General features: G+C 47.5%; 1 protein-coding gene across 1 annotated transcript in view; it reads left to right on the top strand.

Annotated features, from left to right (window-relative positions):
* Plxna2 (plexin A2) overlaps positions 1–19542 on the top strand; it is a 208152-nt gene that overhangs the window by 23384 nt on the left and 165226 nt on the right. The window contains exons 2-3 of the mRNA XM_078022741.1: positions 1304–2569; positions 7920–8102. Coding sequence (XP_077878867.1) covers positions 1382–2569; positions 7920–8102 — 1371 coding nt within the window. The 5' untranslated portion in view covers positions 1304–1381. The remainder of the gene's footprint in view (positions 1–1303; positions 2570–7919; positions 8103–19542) is intronic.

Below are 19542 nucleotides of genomic sequence, written 5' to 3'. Positions count from 1 at the left end.
CTCCTCCTGGGCCCAGAGTTCTGTCTGGACTTGTCTGAGGAGGTTGCCGGGTGATCTGTCCAGCTGGAGAAAAGATCTCTCTGCCAGACAGCTCACTGCTTCCTCCTCCTGGTGCTGCTGCCATGTAGCTACTGTCCCTCTCCCTGAAAGTCAGGAAGAGCATGATCACCACTGGCTCCACTCTCTGCCCTCCCACCCTCTTGCCTGGGGTGGGGGACTGTCTCTACAGGCTGTCCTCTGGAGCCCTACCCAGCTCTCTGGGCAGCTTCCTTGGAATGCAGACAGGAGTAAAGCAGTCAGGGCTGGAGACAGGGCTTGGGGCATGGCCACTGGGGCCCAGTGCTGATTTCACGGATGCCTGAGCACTTGGGAGGCCTCTGTGTGGCTGGATGAGACTGATCTCAGCTTGCCTCTCTCTGCTCCTCCTCGCATGTTCCCAACCCAGAGCTCCTACCCCAGGTGACTGAAACTGGACCCAGATAGCCAGACCCTTTAGCAAGACCAGCTCCCCGTGTTTCCACCTGCTGAGAAGTTGAAAGTGTCCCCAGGATCTGGCCACCTGGCTCCTAGGAGGCAGTGGCTGCACATTCTCTAGTCAAAGGGATAGGAGTTGGCTACCCTTCCCTTGAAGGCTTTTCAGGCTCCTGAATGGCACTTATGAGAATCCCAGTCTTACTGGGTACAGCATATTTTCCTTTCCTAACGAGTTTTAACAGCTAAAGATCGGGGGTGCTTCTTTCTGGAGAAGAGGCCGAGGGGCACCATCGTCACTCAGGGTAAAAGTAAAAAAGCACAGCAGCGTGAGGCAATGGGAGTCTGAAATAAGAAGGAATTTTATTTGTGATATCAGACTCTCAGGAGAACAGGAGGGAGGAGGGCTTCCTAACAAGCTTTTAAAAACCAGGAGAGATGTCTACTCGCCTGAGGTAAGACCTGACAATTGGGTGGGGAAAACTGGCTTCAGTCTTGACATGGGCATTGACTGGCTGGGTGAACTTAAGCAGTCTTTTAACCTCTCTGAGAGATAAAACGATGTCTTCAGAGGACAGAAATAGAGATGCTTTGTAAAGTTTAAAAAAAAAAAAAGTATTTTACAGCATAAAGGCTGGAGACCAAAATAGATAATAGGATTCCCTGAACATCCCTAAGAGGGAAAAAGTATGTTAAAAATAGAAAAACTGACATACAGAAGGAAGAGACTCATAGAGCTAGCCAGGGCTGGGACCCTGGGTCAAGCAATCCAATTCACTTCCCCTGCAACTTATTGTCAGTCTGACCACTCACTCTGCCTTGTGTTTTCCAGAACCATGTGAGGGCCAAGCCAGGAAAGTGGAGTAGAAGAACACGGAGGAGTGGTCTCCTCCACCCTGTCCCTCTCAGGATGGAACAGAGGAGGCCCTGGCCATGGGCCCCACAGATTGACAGCCGGTCTGTGGTCCTACTCTCAGTGGTCTGGGTGCTGTTGGCCCCCCCAACAGCCGGCATGCCTCAGTTCAGCACCTTCCACTCGGAAAACCGAGACTGGACCTTCAACCACTTGACTGTGCACCGCGGGACAGGGGCGGTGTATGTGGGGGCCATCAACCGGGTCTACAAGCTAACGGGCAACCTGACCATCCAGGTGGCTCACAAGACAGGGCCGGAGGAGGACAACAAGTCTTGCTACCCGCCCCTGATTGTGCAGCCCTGCAGCGAGGTGCTCACCCTCACCAACAACGTCAACAAGCTGCTCATCATTGACTACTCCGAGAACCGCCTGCTGGCCTGTGGCAGCCTCTACCAGGGCGTCTGCAAGCTGCTGCGTCTCGACGACCTCTTCATCTTGGTGGAGCCATCCCACAAGAAGGAGCACTACTTGTCCAGCGTCAACAAGACCGGCACCATGTACGGAGTGATCGTGCGCTCCGAGGGGGAGGACGGCAAGCTCTTCATCGGCACGGCGGTGGACGGCAAGCAGGATTACTTCCCCACGCTGTCCAGCCGCAAGCTGCCCCGCGACCCCGAGTCCTCGGCCATGCTGGACTATGAGCTCCACAGCGATTTCGTCTCCTCCCTCATTAAGATCCCTTCTGACACCTTGGCCCTGGTCTCCCACTTTGACATCTTCTACATCTATGGCTTCGCCAGCGGGGGCTTCGTCTACTTTCTCACTGTCCAGCCCGAGACCCCCGAGGGTGTGGCCATCAATTCCGCCGGGGACCTCTTCTACACTTCCCGTATCGTGCGTCTTTGCAAGGATGACCCCAAGTTCCACTCCTACGTGTCTCTGCCCTTCGGCTGCACACGTGCAGGAGTGGAATACCGCCTCTTGCAGGCTGCTTACCTCGCCAAGCCTGGGGATGCGCTAGCCCAGGCCTTCAACATCAGCAGCCAGGATGATGTGCTCTTCGCCATCTTCTCCAAAGGGCAGAAGCAGTATCACCATCCACCTGATGACTCCGCCCTCTGTGCCTTCCCCATCCGGGCCATCAACTTGCAGATCAAGGAGCGCCTGCAGTCCTGCTACCAGGGCGAGGGCAATTTGGAGCTCAACTGGCTGCTGGGGAAAGATGTGCAGTGCACCAAAGCGGTAAGGAGGTGCCCGCTCCCCTCTGCTCCCCGTTGTTCACCATGGGGCTCTGCCTTTGCTTTCCATTGTCCCTCTGCACACCCCTTTTCCAAACTTCCAGGGGCTATAAATGAGAAAGATTGTTAGGGTCAGATTATCAAGTAGTATCAAACCCATAACCCAAGGTCTTGCTTACCCCAGATACTTGGGACTTGTCAGTTCATTAAATAATTCCAAGTATATTCCAGGTGCTGTTTTATGTGCTTGGTGAGCCGCACAATCAAGCTCCCTGCCCTCATGAAGCTTACTTACTAGAGAACAAGATGTAACACATAAATTTGCAGTCTGCGAAATGGTGATCATTGCTGTAGGGGAAAAAATCAAACAAGGGAGAGGGAGAAAGTAATTAGCTGAGAGGATTGACTCACTGAGAATGGTGTTGCAGCAAACATGGAGCAAGGGAAGAGAGGGAGACATGCAAGTATTGGGGAAAGTGTTCCAGAGAGGGGGCAGCAAGTAAAAGAATTCAGGACATGTCTGGAGTGTTTGCAAGGAGGCCACTGCAGCCAGATTAGCTAAGCAAGAGAGAGCAGTAGGTGAGGCTGGACAGAGGGAATGAGACCCCATGTGTACATGCAGGCAATAGGCCACTGTGGGGGCCAAGTGAGGGAGCATTGGGTAGCTGAGTCAGAGGAGAAGGAAAGAAATCAAACTTGAAGATAGCTTGAAAACTGAAAAAGAAAAATCAGGAGTCCGTGCAAAGGATGAGAAGGCTGTCCTCAAGATTTAAACATGAAGACAGCAGAGACAAGAAAATCAGAGACAAAAATAAATAAATAAATATAGCACTTGTCAGAGACTCAGGATGCTACCATTAAAGGGATCCACCATCCCTTCCATCCACCTTTCCCTGCATCCATCCATTCCCCCTTCCCTCTCTCTCCGTTCATTCATCTATCCTCCATCTCTCCATTTCTCTTCCCTTTCTGCTTCCCTTAATCTCTTAATCTGTCCATCCATCTATTCATCCATCTCTCCTATTTCCCTCCCTTCCTGTAACCTCCCTTCTCTCCATCTCTATACCCTTCTATCATTCATTCATCTACCATCTTTCCGTCCATTTAACAAAAGGGTACTGAAAATCATCTGAGTTCCAGGCACTGTTCTAGGTACTGGAAATGCAAACATGAAAAAAAAAAACAAAAACATGATCACCACTTTCTCAGATCTCATAATCTAGTCAGAGAAAGGGATAAAGAAAGGGGGGGTGACAAAATGTAGTGATCAAGGGTTTGGGCTTCTATAACCAAAACCAAGGTTCAAATCTTATCTGTTCTATTTCTTGCTTCAAAAGTAACTTTAACATCTTTAGATTCTGATCTGTGAAATGGGGAGCATGTTGTCCATCTCATGGGATGATCAGATGAGAAAATATATGACAACGATAACACCATGCCTGGCATGTTAGTTAACAGTTGGAGGGTATGTCAAGTGCTAAAAATAGTTTTCTGTGCAAAGGGCTTTGGCCTCCGCATCTACAGCTGGGGAAATAACCTGAGATTGAGGCACATAACTGTCTTCTGAGTACTTGGAGTTGAGGGTGCCTGCTGTTACACCCAAAACCCACTTCTGGAGAAAGAATACAGACCAGGTCCCAGCTAGGCTTCTGTTTCTCTCTTAATGTGCCGATCCTCTAGGATAAGGGTTAAGGCAATAGGCTTTGAAGTCCAACAGATGAGATTAAAAATTACTTTTACCACTTATGCCCTATGTGACCTTGGGCAAGTTAGGTACCTGGTCTGAGCCATAATTTTTTTTTTATCTTCAAAATAGAAATAATATTACCCCCTTTTCATGGTTATTATGAGGATCAAAGAGAAAATGCCCATAAAATGCACAGTTCAATACCTTGCACATAATGAGCATTTATTTAACAAATGGGCAGCTATGATTATTAATTCTAATCATAATAATAAAGAGCCAGTTATTTGCTTTCTTATCTTACTTTTATAAAATGAGGAAGCTGGACCAGATAATCTCCAACTGAAACATTATGATCAATGTCCCTAACCTATCAGGAGAAGCAGAGAGGAGATGCAAGGGTTAACTCCATGCAGAGACCAGCCAGGTTCCCATAATCCAGAGTGGGTCTTGTCAGGAGGAAACCGCTGATTCCTGCATGCTTCTGAGCCAGAGGAAAGAGGAAGACGACACCCTGCTCTGCTCCAGTGGTGGTGCAGAGAGACAAGCCTGGGCTAGCGACCAAAGGACAGCAAAGGCAGTGGGAGAGAGGTAACAGCAGAGGGACCAGAAACCTCAGAGAGAATAGCCCCTCACCTTCCACCCCTCAGCTGCTGGGTCATACCTTCTGGGTGTGGCCTTAACAGCAGGTATGCAAGAGGAAGTGCCCCTTACAGGTCTATCTTATCAAAAGCATCCCAGAACTGGGGATCCAGAGGTATTTTGGTGGTCTTTGAGGGGGCTAATTATCAACCAGAGATTCTGTAATCCCAGAATTTAGCTTTAAATGATCTCTGAGCTACCATGGAACTTTCAGGTCAAGAATTTGAGCTTTACCTTCAGAAAAGGTGTGAGGAAAGGGATTGTCACTGGTGGAATAACAGCTATATACTAAAGGCTGTGCTGGGTCACTTAGGTGTTAGCTCACTTCATTTTTACAATGACCCTACCAAGCAAGAATTCTCATCTCCATTTTTCAGATGGAAAAAAAAAGACTCAATAGTCTACACAAATTTCTTAAATCCATGTAACTCCAAAAAATAAGGCAGGAGTTTGAATTCAGTTCCTTCCAAATGACTTCTGAGTTCAAGCTCTGTTTAGCCGCCCCGCCTCTAAGGAAAGTCATACTTCAAGCTCTCACCATTTGGAGCAAAAGTAAAGGAGCATCAGGTGGTTGGGAATATCTAACAATGTGTTGAGAAAGAAATAGAGGAGAGAAAGAAATGCCAGCCAAATCCCAGGGGTTTGGCCTCAGTATAAACCATTTCATTTACAAAGCTAGAGATTCTAGAGTCAGGAAGAATGTAGAGAAATCCACGATTACCAGGGTTTTGTTTTGGTTGTGCTTCGGTATCTTATTTCTCAATAGTTACAACTGTGCTCAGAATCTGTAGTTTTACAAGCTTCTGGAGAAAAGCCAAAGTCATGAAATCAAGGACTTGGAGCTGAAAGGAAGCTTGATGATCACTGGTCCAGTCCTTGTACTTTACAGAGGAGAAAACTGAGGCTGAGAGTCTACATGTAATATCAAGGTCATGCCTCTGGGTAGCAATAAAGACAGGACTACAGTGTGGATCGGCTAACTTTTACCAGCGCAGCTACTGCCTACTGTGTAGGATGAGAAGGAGAAAAAGATAGTGTAAAAGGTAGTGACTGATGACACCATCAGCCTTTGTAGGGAGCTAGAAGTTTCTATCACTGGCCCAGTGATATGCTGTAAATAGTAAATAACTGGCTCTATGCAGGCAGAGCAGGGAGAAAAAGCCCTTGTTGGCAACATTTGCCAGTTTCCCATGGTGTAAATATTCCCACCATGGCTGATTTCAAGCACCAACACAATGTCACCGAATGCAGAAATGCACACAGTCATCTCTTGTGAGCTGGCACCAGCATGTCACTGCTGCATCTTCTTCCCAGGAAGCTCATTCCTTCCGCTGTGTGGGGGCTCCATTTTGCCCAGAGTTCAAGGTCATGCTTAACCTAAAAACTGAGTTCCTGTTCTAAAGAATACACCACTGCTCCATCGTTCCTACTAGTCACAAGAGCAGCTGATCTCTACAAAACACCAAGGAACCACAAGAAATAAATAAGTCTCTATTCCCTTGAGAATGGAGAAGAGAATGGAAGGGAAGTCCCTGGCTTAAAAAAAAATCACATGCTGTAGCTTATAAACCAATTATTCCAAGGAAATGAGGCTGTCAACAAGTGATGTGTCAGCCGCTCTTCCCTGGTGAGGGTGAGAAAAGGCGTTTGAGGGGAATACAGGGCAAGCATCTCCTTGAGGCTTTCTGTGCTTCTCCAGATGGCCATTTTCTTTCTTCTCTTTTCTTCCTCCACCTTTCCAGACCCGGAAGAAGCAGCTGCCCAAGATTCAGGCCTCTTTCAGACCCAGATTCTGCAGTCTTTCCATAAGATTCTATGAGGTGCAGACAACTGGGGTGTCTCAGGGTACCCATCAGGGCCCAGTTCATGCCAGGCATGGTTCAGAGGGTGCAAACTCTTCCATGAGCCCTGCCCTCAGGAAGCACACAGCCTCTTTTCCTTCTTTGATTGATTGATTCGTTCATTCATTCATTCATTCCTTATCTGAAAGAAATGTTAAAAATCATTCATTTCATGGTCCCTTTAATGCCTCCAAAATAGGATGCTGCTGACCTGAGATGACACAGCCAGTTAGCAGTAGAACAGGGATCCAGGTCTCCCCACTTGTGTCCCACAGATTTTCTTTTTTTACTTGCTGAAGGTGATCTTTTAAAGATGACCCAGTCCCTCCCGACAAATACTCTTTATACCAGCACGCCACCACTCCCTTTAAAAGGTAGGCGGTAGGAAAAATTATCTTTAAATTTTGTTTCCCAAACACTAACCTATAATGTACAATAGTGGAAATGGTTATATAACTTAGCAGAATTCTTTCAAATGCATTATTTCATTTGTTCCTCCATCATTCTATCAGAAAAAAAAATGGGAAGATATTATTCCAAATGAAGAAACTAAGGCTTTGGTTGATTACTTTGTTCCAAAGTAGAAGGCGGTGTCCAATATTATTTTGACAATTGCCAAGTATTCCCAGGGTAGCAGATAGCAATGAGAGTTGAGTGGTTCAAGATGTGTCTCAAGGAACATGAGCTTTCTCAAGAGAGAGAGAGAGAGAGAGAGAGAGAGAGAGAGAGAGAGAGAGAGAGAGAGAGAGAGAAACTCTCTCCTGGATGTAGAAATTTTTTTTATGTTACCTTAAGGGTTAATGTCCACTGAGGAGACCCTTGTCTAAAATAGAAAGAGTGTCACAGAATGACATGGTCCACAGGGACATTAAAATCACAAGAAAATGAATTCAAGCAATAAACTTTACAAATGGAGCCTGATTCTCCTGGCAGAAGGGTGGGTGCAGGTGACTCCAGATGAAGGAAGATGACTGCTCATGATCTGATGCCACCAGAGCCAGCAGGCATGCGATTTGTGGTCCAGTTGGTGGAGAACTTTGGTTCGCAGCATGTGTTACAGCCCGGAGCCCCATGCCTGTGACTGTGTGAGGCTGAGTGGCCTCTGGCTGGCGACTAAAAATGGGGATAATTTGAAGTGACTCTGCTATGCCTTCACTGTTCTTCATGCCAACTCCTTTCCCTTCCAGCCGGTCCCCATCGATGACAACTTCTGTGGACTGGACATCAATCAGCCCCTCGGAGGCTCCACTCCAGTGGAGGGGCTGACCCTCTACACCACCAGTCGGGACCGTATGACCTCCGTGGCCTCCTACGTTTACAATGGCTACAGTGTGGTCTTTGTGGGCACCAAGAGTGGCAAACTGAAGAAGGTAAGAGTCTGTGAGCCTGGCTGCTCTGATGCCCTTCCGCCCTCAGCGGAGGGTCTTTTCTGGAAGGTGGCTGTTGGCAAAGATTTAACTACAAACACCTCTTCATTTTCTTGAGGAAAACAGGGTAGAAAGGGAGATAGGCAGGGGTCAATTTTGTGGCTCATCTTCTGTGTCCTCTGGCCATCAGTCAGTGGATGTCTAGGGAACACAAACATATTTCAGTATTGCCAAATCTCAAGAAATGGGGACAGTACCTTGCCTAAGGTGGAAAAAAAAAATCACTCCTCATTCTCAAATCAACTAGAACTGATTTTTTTTTTTTTTTAGTATGTATGCTATGAATAACCCACATTATAAACCCCTCACTAGGACTTGTAGAATTGATTGTGCTGGTCAAGAGCATTTGCGGATTGGAAGAAGTTGGTTGAAGCACATTGTGGGTCTGAATTCTGAAGAGCTAGGGCCAAGGACGGTCGCTGCTCTCTGATGGTGGGTGAAGCCCAGGCGAGAGGCCATGCATCTGTCTTTTCTCGTAGACTTTTCCCTCCCCATCTCCTCACTCAGATCTGAGCAGTTTGGAGGAAGTAGACATTTCATCCCCTGCCTCCCTGGGTGCCTCTGCCAGCTGGAGGGAACAGGCTGTCTGAGGCTGGCAGCATGGGAGTCCTCTGGTGCAGCAAGCTGAAGCCAGGAGCATGTACCTGCTTGTCTAGCGCTTAGTGCGCGGACAGGGAGCACAATCCGGTTCATTATGTGGGATTATAGCAGCTACGTTCTTTCCGCTCCTAGCTAATCCCCTTTTCCCAGTTTACCTCCCGCTACCTCTCCTCAGTCCCAGCACCTGTGGGTCAGCGCACATGCAGAACCTCCTGTGTCTCACCTTTTGATGTTGACATCATTCCCCCTGGAGCTCCTTCCTCTTAATCCCCATTCAGAGACCTGGGAGGGCTGCTGTCTGGAATGTGGAAGGAGGGTGGCTGGGAGAGAGCCTGAGGAAGAATTTCCATGTTCTGCTTGTTCTGCTTCACCCCAGAGAAGGTGACAAGAACTGGTCTGAACCTTCTAGAGCTCTCTGGTTCTTGGAAACGGACCCTACTTACTCTTATTCTGTGTGCTCTACTCTGCCTGGGGCTGAGGACCCTGTCTTGACGTTCCAGTACATTTCAGAGGGGACAAACCTAGTCCTTTGGTTTGCTTTCTCAAAAAGGGAACAGGAAAGACTTGTCCTGTTTGTTCACTAAGATCGAAAAGTGGCCTATTCTACTGGACACAGCTCCTCTTGGACCCTTGAGGCTGGCCACTTCCCTTCTCAGCCAGGGTTACAACATCTAGTTGGGAAAATTTCTTCTGGTACACGGCATTGGGCCAACAGGCCTTGTGGGGGTTGAACTTCAGCCTGAGCTCTCCTTGTCCTGCCATCTACTCTGTGGTTTAGGCATCTGCCCAGTGGATCTTTCTCTTCCTAGTTCCTCTGCCCAGAGGGGCCACCATTTTCTAAATTGCACCAAGCCTTTCTTTTTTTTTTTTAATTTTTTTTTAAATATTTACTTCTTAGTTCTCGGGGGACACAACATCTTTGTATGTGGTGCTGGGGATCGAACCCGGGCCGCACGCATGCCAGGCGAGCGCGCTACCGCCTGAGCCACATTCCCAGCCCCAGCACTAAGCCTTTCTAAGGAGCGGTAGAAGCCACCACCACGGGCTGGTGATCAGAGCTTTCCATTGTCCTTTTCTCTCAGTGTTGGTTGCTGGTACAGATTCTATTTGTGTGAGTCTCTTGTCTTCTTCATTCTCTCGAAAGTTCTATTCAAGGAAAATCATGCTTTCTTCATACGTATTCTCTCTTTCCTCCTGAGTTGCTTCACCAAGTGCTCACTCATCCGATGGGCTCCAAAACTGTTGAAAATAAGAAATCTTAGAGAGCCTAATAGCTGCCCAATACCGCCATTTCTCAGCAGGGAAAATAAGACCTAGGGAAGAAACTTGACTTGTTCACTCAGAAAGACCTAGGACAAGTCACTTCTTGCCCTGACCCCCAACTTGGCACCCTTTTTACTTAAAGAAGCAGCTGTGGAGCCCAGGGATGGAGGCTAGGAATCATTTTCAGGCTCAGGCTTGCTACAGAGTTCAGCCAGAGGCTACCATCTCCACTCTCTTTAGCCCTGGATTTGAATTAAGGGATGAGCATTGGCTGGATGCATGAGGTGAATGGGGAACGAATAAAGAAACAACGACCCCGTCTTCAAGGGACCCCTGTGCTGATCCTCTCCATGTCTCTGTGCATCTCACACAGCACATGCAGGGGGCTCCTTGGCGTCTTTCCAAGCCACACACCCAGGCTGGCCAAGTTCTCTGAGCCCTACAGGAGCCCTAGCAGACAAGTCACTGTGGAAGCAAGTCAGTGGGTTCAAGAGCAAGGCTGGGGGCGTGGTCACCCACAGCTTGTGCCAACCTGTGAGTTGCCTGCTCTTTCTCACTGTTCTTGTCCTCTCTTTGACTGTTGCTATGAGCTCATTATACCCCTCCTTCCTCCTCTATGCAGCTTACCCTTCCTTTCCACCCACACTCCTTTGAGGTACCTGATTTCACACCCGGGCTCCCCGCTGGCCTCCCATTTACCCAGCCACTTGCCCCCACCCTCTCCAGAGAAACAGCCCATGAGGAATTTATGGAATGTCCCCAGGAAACCCTACCATGGTCCAGGCCCCATAGCTCTTTCAACACAGGAAGGAAAATAAAGAAAAAAAAAATAGCCAAGAGTTTGGAGAGGGGAGGGAAGTAGGGTGCGTCAGAGCTACTCACTTCTTCCCTGCCTGGCCAGGCGTCTTTCAGACTGTTGGGCCCTCATCCATAGCAGCCAGAGGAACAGGATGTCCCCAAGTGGGGAAGCTGAGAGGAAACAGAGACTCACAAGCAGCAGCAGGACCACAAGATCCTCCTAGGTGCTGCATCACGTATTTGCTCACGTGCTGCTCTCTGTGAGACACATAGAAAACACCACAGGCCAGGCCGCTGCCCTGTGAGCCTTGAGCATGTGGAAGGAATAGATAGAATAAGGATAAGACCTTACTCCTGCATAGGCTAAAGTCAATGCTTCACAGAGGACCGGAAGACAGGCAAAGATTCACCATAAGCAGGCACAACTCAAGCAAAATCTACAATGATCGTGTGCTCAATTTGCAAGGTGTTGTTGAAGAGGAAGATTACCTGGTCTGCTTTAAGACTAGGCACCCTTTAAATAAAGAGCCGCTATGGAGCCTAGGGAATAGGGAGGAGGAGACACATGAGAACATACAGATTGCATACCTGGAAAGTCTAGAGGGTGCAGAGGAGCTTGGAGCACTTGCACAGGTAGAAGAGGAGGGAGAACTTCTTGGAGCACTCATCCCTGGGATTTGAGCTGGCCACAAGGTCACCGTGAGCCCCTGGGTAATACAGCTTCATTGAAGTTAGTCATCACCACATTAGTAGAAGAACAGCTTCCAGGTCATGTGGAGCAGTGACTCCACTTTTCAGTGGGGGTGGCATCATGAGAGTGTGAATCAAACTAAAATGGAAGAGAAACAAAGGCTGGAGGGATGTAGGATTCATGCTATGTGAAGTGTATTTTTAAAAGGATGTTAAGGAAAAAGGGAGTGACTAAAGCAGGACATAAGACAGCTCTCTTCAGATAATAGAATTTACTGAGCCCTTATTATGTGTCAGTTGCTATCTTAAGAGCTTTGTATCTATTAATTTGTATCTATTAATTCACTCAATCTTGATATAACTCTTATGAGCTAAGTGCTGTTATCACCTCCATTTTCCAGACGAGGAAATGGAGGCCGAGGAAGGTAAGGAAATCAATCGTCCAGCACTACCGAGCAAGTGAATGACAGAGCAGGGACTTGAATCTTGGTTGTCTGCATGCTTAGCCTTGAAGCTGTGGAAGATGAGTTAGACTTATTCACGGTGCCCTAAAGGTCAGACCAGGGCCAATACATAAGAGTTGCAGCAAAGTAACTTTCTCATTAATGCAGGGAAGAAGTTTCTTATAACTGAATTGTGCCATAATAGAAAGAGTTGACTCAAGAGGCAATGAGTTCCCAGTGAGTGGACATGTTTAGTCAGGGATGCTGTAGAGGGCCTCCTGCATCACATCACCTGGGATTAAGATCATGGGGGAGGTGCTGGGCACAGATTGGGTAAGGCATGGCAAAGATGATGAGGGTGGGCAGGCCTGGGGCAGAATGCAGGGAAGGGAAATCAGGGTATCTTGGGGCCTGACACCACCGACTGGTGACATCCCTCCTGGTTAAGAGCAGAGAGACTCACTGAGCTAATATCAGAGCAGATGGAGGAAGAGTCTACAGGAGCTAGAAGCACTGAATAAGACTTTCCAGGTTTCAGGGAGGCATCAAAAGGACAAATGAAGCACAGGTCATGGGACCTAGGAGGGAAGGGACTCCGCCGAGCAGGTGGAAGATATGGGGTGATGGGTGGAAGGACTCTTCCAGGGCTCAGGGTGAAGCTCTTCTGATTTCTTCCCACCATTTCTTCTTACCATTTGCTGCCGCTGCTGCCTGCACCCTGAGTTCCTCCAGGGTTCCTCAAAGAAAGTGGGGATCGTGTTCTGCTTTCCAGCCCCAGGAAACTTAAACAGCAATGGGAGCTGTTGGCTCTCTGTTCCCTCTCTACCCTAGACACCTTGCCTTCTGTCCAAGTGCTGGTGACTTGCGCTTTGCCCTGTCCCTTCACCCACTGTGAATAGCGCCCTCCTCGCACCCCGCAGCATCTGACATGGGAGCATCTACTAAGGCGTCTACTTCCCTGAAGATTCAGAGATCCTTGAGAGTCAGGACCTTCCCTTTCTTATTCATACCAGCCATCTGCATTGCCAGATCCAACATCTCTCACACACTAGGGAATCATTAAATTGATCTTGATTGTATTGGGTCTCTCCTCTATGCCAGACTATTGTTTGCACTGATTGCAGTGGAATCATATATCAAGAATGATCCTGTTGATGTGTAGTTGACACCCAACAGAAGTCATGATGTGTTGGGTAAGTCAGCTGGGGTTTGGCATGAGTTGGTCAAGGAAACAGAAGAACTTCCAGTGGGTTATGGGAAAAGAGTTTGTTTTCAGGTTAACAACATTTGCAAGAGAAGGGTGGTACTCAGAAACATTGGTTGAGCATTTACAGTTGCCTAAAGGTCAACTGTAGAACAACACCCAGAACCAGCTGGATCACCTGAGTGTACGTAGACTTCTCTGCATCAGGCAGGCAGGTACAGAGGCCCACGTAACCACTGGACCCCCATCAGCCTTCTGATTATGGGATTCCTAGACATTTTTGCAAATCCACAGAGCCTTTCCAAGCCCTAGGGAGGGCCCTGGCTTCTTTTCATATCACCATCTTTACAGTTACCTAATGGTAGCCACTGGAATGCCTGTGAAATTCTTAAGGAAAATTCTTTCCGCCTTTTCCTAAGGGACCCACCAACACAAAGTCTCCGGTCTCCAGCCCACGGGAAGCCCTGACGTCCCCATCCTATTTTTCTCTTTGTAATCTCAGAAACGATTTACTGAAGTGAAGCCAGGAAAACTGTGAGCTTCTTGCAGTAGCAGCTTGGACCTTGGGAAAAGTCCATTTGGAACACCAAACTGCACCTCTCCCAAGCCCAGGGGTTAGTGCTCAGCTATTGATAATGCTGACTATTTACAAGATATCTTTCTACGGTCCATTCCATCTTCCTCAAGAACTTCAACTAAGGGCTGGGGTTGTGGCTCAGTGGTAGAGTGCTCACTTAGCATGCATGAGGCACCGGGTTCCATCCTCAGCACCACATAAAAAATCTAAAAATTAAAGATACTGTGTCCATCTAAAACTAATAAATAAATATTTTTAAAAAAGAACTTTAACTAACATAGTGATCATCCCTTGCATCTCTACCCCATTGTGCAGATGTGGAAAAGGAGCCACAGAGATATTAAATATCTTGCCTGAGTTTATATGCCCACCCCCACCCTCCATTGGTAATATTGATATTGGCAGTCAGACTTCCTCCCAAAACACCCACAGTATGCTAACCTGTTACTTGGCTCCCCACGTGGGTGGAGTTGCCTGGGCCCACCAAAGGCCAACTTGAATGAAAAGCTGAGAAACATGCCTTTCTCCTGTGCCAATCCCACCAAACGATAGCCACTCATTCTTCTCGGTGGAAATGATTCACTCATCTCTCAGCGTGAACCCTTGATCGAGTAAACAGCCAGGATTGTGGGTCCAGTTCCAGGAGATCTAGAGGCTGCCCCGAAGCTTGTGACCTCTGATCCGATACCCAGCTCCCCAGTCATCTCAGCGATGCTGGAGTCTGAGGTAGTGGGGAGCAGATGCCCCCTTCCCTTCCCCAGAGCCTGCATGGAAGAGTTGGGGTGGTACTCCGGGAGTTCACCACCACATCCCTAGTAATGAGTTTGGCTCCCTGCCCAGGCTCCTGCCGCCAAACTCGCTGTTTGTTTTGTTGTTTTATAGGCCTCTTGGGTCTGGAGAACTGGTCTTCCGAAAGCCGGGGGAAGCTGCATTTGGTTGGCATAAGGAAAGAGGCATATTTACAGAACACCCCCCACCACCACCACCAGCACGTACACCCCACCAGCACATCCCCCTGCTTGATCACAACAGGTGTAGGCAGAGGGTGTCAGTTCTATCCAGAGCTGCAGCTGACCTGGGTGATGAAGGCTCTGATCTTCCAGGGCTGTTCTGAAAAGGAACTAACTAAGGACTCATTTATATTTTTTGCACCTTTTGTGCAATCTCTTCTGTAATTCAATCTTGGATAATTCCTGTATGAGGCATCAGGCTGTGTGTTCAGCTGGTTGTTTTGTAGTCCAAGATTGAGCCCCTGCAGCTCAGAGCTTTATTGCAGGGCAGGTGAAATACAGGGAACTGTGTTTTGGGGACAGATGGGTTTGGAGGTAATGATTCAAGCTCACAGAAACCAGGTGACCCATATAGGCCATGCAAAATTGTCAAGAGGTCAAGGTATTGGGTTGGGGATATGGCTTGGTGGTACAGCACTTGCTTAGCATGCATCAAGCCCTGGATTTGATCCCTAGCACCATTAAAAAACAAAACAAAACAAAACAATTTTTTAAAAAACAAGGCCAAAGGCTAGTGTGTAGTGTTTAGATCTCTCTATTTTAGGAAAATGCAAACCGTTAAGCCTTGCCTGCCTGTGCATTTGGGGCATGGACATATATTTCAGGGTCAGAAGGGACTTCCAAAGACCACCAGGTCTAGTCTCTTGCCTTCAGGCAGGGACCAATTTGCATAATGATAATTATATGAGTTTGTGGAATCCAGTCTACTAACAGTTTGGCCTCTCAATTTCGGTCCACAACTGCAAAATGAGGATGCTTTGCATACCTGCCACATGATTTGATAATGAACATTAAATGAAATAATTTATTATTTAACCTGTATTTATTGAATACCTATTATATGCCAGGGACTGGTTATAGAGTATCGAACAAAACTGTCAAAAATGCCTGCCCTAAAGGAGATTACACCTTAATGTGGGAAGACAAAAACTATAGGTAAGCACAATATGCACCACGATTCCAAGGTGATAAGCATGAGGAACTAATTGGAGTGAAGTGTAGAATGTGGAGCTTGGGCGCTTACGCACTAAATATTGCTACTATTGTTACTTAACTTGTGAGCCTCAATTTTTTTTCTTCCATGGAGTGAGATAGTAATAAATACTGCATATTTGTTGTGAGGATTAAATAAGATCATGCATAAAAAATACTTAATATAGTGCGTGCCACAAATGTGCTTTCTGTATTACTAACATCATTGAGTCTTTCCCCAAATCCCACTTCTTCCCTGGCTCCCTGGGGGAAGTGAAGCTGTCAGATCAGCCTCCTTTTTAGTGACTTGTTTGCAAGGTCAGATAGAGGAAGAGAATCCTGCCCCCTGCCCCCATCCCTGAGTCATGGGAAAAAAATATTTAGAAGACTGGCCCAGCTGAGCCGAACTAATCTGATCCTGCCGGACTTTGGCATCCAGTTGCATTAGTCACCAGTGAGAGCTTTCCGAGTCCCATATCACCAAACAATATGTACTGACCCCCTCCCCAGGGCGGGGCTGGGGGGGAAGTGTCGGTTCCGCTTTTGCAGCTTTGCAGAATTAACTAAACCAGAGCCGTTCTCTCCCTTTGCATGCTCCCAAGCCAACCACAATATCCTGGTTCTGCACAGTTCTGCTCATAAGAACTGTGTGATCTTGTGGGGAATCTCAGTTTTCTCAATCTGACCACTAATGCCCATCTTCAAGATTGCTATGCATGTCAACCATGGGGAATCTGAAGTAGCTAATGCAAAGCCTGACATACTGTAGGTGCTTAATAAATAGCAGCCATTACTGCTATTTGCACTATTAATCCTAGTGTGACGATTACTAGTATTATTGCTACCAGTTCTGTATCCATACCATATTGTTTGTTCAAAGACCCCCAGTTCTCTTTGTTTCTATCATTTTTTTTTAATCCCACATCATTTTCAGATGATCAAGAAGAAAAGAGGTAGTTGCCAATGGTAATACTAACATTCAGAAAGATAATGGACTTACTTGGGGTCAAGTAAATCAAGAGAAGACATGAGAATCGGAGCCAGAACTATAAGTATTTCAGGGTGGAGATGAGCCCAACTTATACCTAGATCTCTAGTCCAAGATGGTTAAAACAAAAGCTGTTGGTTATGGAGTAGCTACTTGTCTCTTTCCTTCTTGTTACCATGCCCTGCTATCCACAGAAGCAGGAAACATATAGAGATGGAAAGTGGAGGAGATGAACCGGAGGTTTTGTCCTTCTGAGTCTCTTCCTGAGATTCTACTCATCTCCTGACCTCAGCTTCAGAAGGGTCTGCAGGCTCCAAGGTGGGAAAGAAGTTCCAGAGCTGGTGCCACTGACATCCCAGTTAGGGGGTCACCTCCTGCACTGTGGTCTGGTTCCTGTGCAAGGGCTAATGCCACCAGTTGAGCATCTTCACCCAACCCAGAAAGGGAAAATGGCATCAACAAGAGGTGCTAGTATCAATCAGAAATCTTCCCGGGCTTCACTGTTGAAGGGTATGTGAGAGAGCAGGCAGCTAGGCAGGGGGAGAGGCTGGAGAGTCAGGACTCTGCAGAAGGGTTTGTGCCCCTAGGGAAGAAGGTTGGCACCATTGAACAAGATCAGGAGCCTTCCCATAAATGTGCATCACTGATTTTACATCTAGAGAAGACCTCCAGAAACTAATCCAGACTGTGGAATGACCTTGGGCAATGAGATGTGTATTGTTCCATTCTGTGGTTGAGACAATGAAGGCTCAGACAGATTGAGTGATCTGCTCAAAATCACCCAGGTTAGGATCAGAGGAAATACCAGAATTCAGGTTTTGGGATGCCATTTGGAGGGCTTTCTCTCTATCACATGAAAGAACGTTCCTCTGCACAAAACATTAGGTGGACTCTGCCGCTCCCTAGCATGCAAGACTTTCCTGAGCAGAACCCAAAATTGAACTGGGGATCGTTCCCCAAGGGAAAGAGTTTGGCCAAGATTCAGCCAGACCTGACCATGCAGCCTTACTCTGGGGTGACTGCTGTCCCTGAACCCTAACACCACATGCCCAGAAGTCTTAATGGAGCCTGTCCATCAGGAAGGCTATTTAGCCACAGAATGCTTGACCCAGGGCTAAGAAGTTCTGACAAGTAAGAGCAATGAGTTGGGGCTCTCAAGCCTTATGTGTTAGTCCTTTCTCCAATCATTTCAGACATACCACCCCTCCCTCCCTCCCTTCCTTCCTTCCTTCCTTCCTTCCTTCCTTCCTTCCTTCCTTCCTTCTTTCTTTCCCTCCCTCCCTCCCTCCCTCTCTTTCTTTCTTTCTTTCTTCAGCTAAATACTTACTATAAGCTAATCCCTAACTGTTTTTTCAGTTAAGCTTCATCAATCCTTACAAGGTAAGAATTAGTATTCTGTCCATTTAACATATGAACAAACTGAGGCTTAACAAAGTTAAGAACTTGCCAGAGCCACAGTGCTACCAAGTAGAGATGTGGGATTTGAATCCCTGGTCTGAAGCAACAGCCCTGTGCTTTCACCACTAGTCTTTAGCATTCTAGCATCTTCTCCAAGATTCCATTCATCTCTCTGTAGACTCCCACCTGCCCTTCAGAAAGCAGCAAGGAGACGCCTAAGAGAAAAGTGGAGAGGCTAACATTTTGCAGTCTTTGGAGTGAAGGTGCCCTGGAAACCTGGGACATGGCAGCTGTCACCTCGGCACACGCTGCCTTGTGTCACTCTCCTCAGGCCTCCTCCTCCGGGTCACAATGGATGGGGTGGCAGCCTTTTGTGCCACACGAAGTCCCCAGCTGACTCCTCTTTCTCCAGGCATCATTGTTTGCCAGGAGCTTTCTGAAGGGGAGACAAAAGAGGGTTGCTGACTAGGCCAAAAGCCGCTGTGTAAAAGCGTGGGGCCTGGGCCCATCACCCATGCATCCCTTGGAGCCCCCAGGCTCTTCTTCAAAGACATTGTCTGGGATCTTTTGTGTGCCAGTCATACCCATTCAGAGCTGGCTGGGCAACGGTTTCAGTGGGGAGGAGGAGAACTCTGAGAAATGGAGTCATTTTGATCTGGCAAAATTGGAAGAGACATTAATGCAATAGTTAACAGCAGACCACTGCTAGGAGGATGGGCCCGAATGCTCGTTCTCTGTTTATGGGGCTTATGCAATTCCATCAATATTGATGCCTGATGCCTTTGATTCTGACACTAATCATTGCTATGAATTAAATTTGCAGCCATATAATTAGGATTGCTATTAATAGGGCCCTGAGCTAAGCACCACGATGCAGCGTGTCTTTTTCTTGATAGAAAATGGCATCCTTGGAACTCTGCTAATGGGGCACACCTGGGATTTGCCACAAAGGATGTGAAAATTATACATTCTATATTTGTATTGGGCCTTTACTGAAATGCCAGCAAGCAAAGGTGAGCCTGGGAGGAGGTCCTACCTACTGCTGTGGGCAGGAAGCTGTCAGGTAGCTCCGCTGCTCTCAGAAGTCCTAAAGGAAGGATGCTCCAGAACCAGAGCTGCTCATTCCCAGTCAAGCGTGGTCCCAGGAAGGTCTTCCCTTAAGTCTGACCTAATACCATCCAGCCAAGGCTAAGACACTAACTCCTTTCTTAGACGTTAACATGGCTGTGGGCCAACTGAGAGAAGCTTAGTTGAAAGAGGCTGAGACAAACCCTGTTGATAGGCCCCAGGGGGCCCTTGTTTTAAGGGGATGAATGGGCCAGACCCCGACTCAGGGATTACCCGGAGCCACAGAGAACCTGTTAACCACACCCAGAGTCACGCTGCACGTGGTGGAATGGATGAGCTCGCTCTCATGTTGCCATGTGTTCCCGGGCAGAT

Source organism: Ictidomys tridecemlineatus, chromosome 10 (genome assembly GCF_052094955.1).
Source record: "Ictidomys tridecemlineatus isolate mIctTri1 chromosome 10, mIctTri1.hap1, whole genome shotgun sequence".
NCBI lineage: Eukaryota > Metazoa > Chordata > Mammalia > Rodentia > Sciuridae > Ictidomys > Ictidomys tridecemlineatus.
Note: the sequence above shows the minus strand (reverse complement) of the source record. Positions and strands in the feature narration are given on the sequence as shown.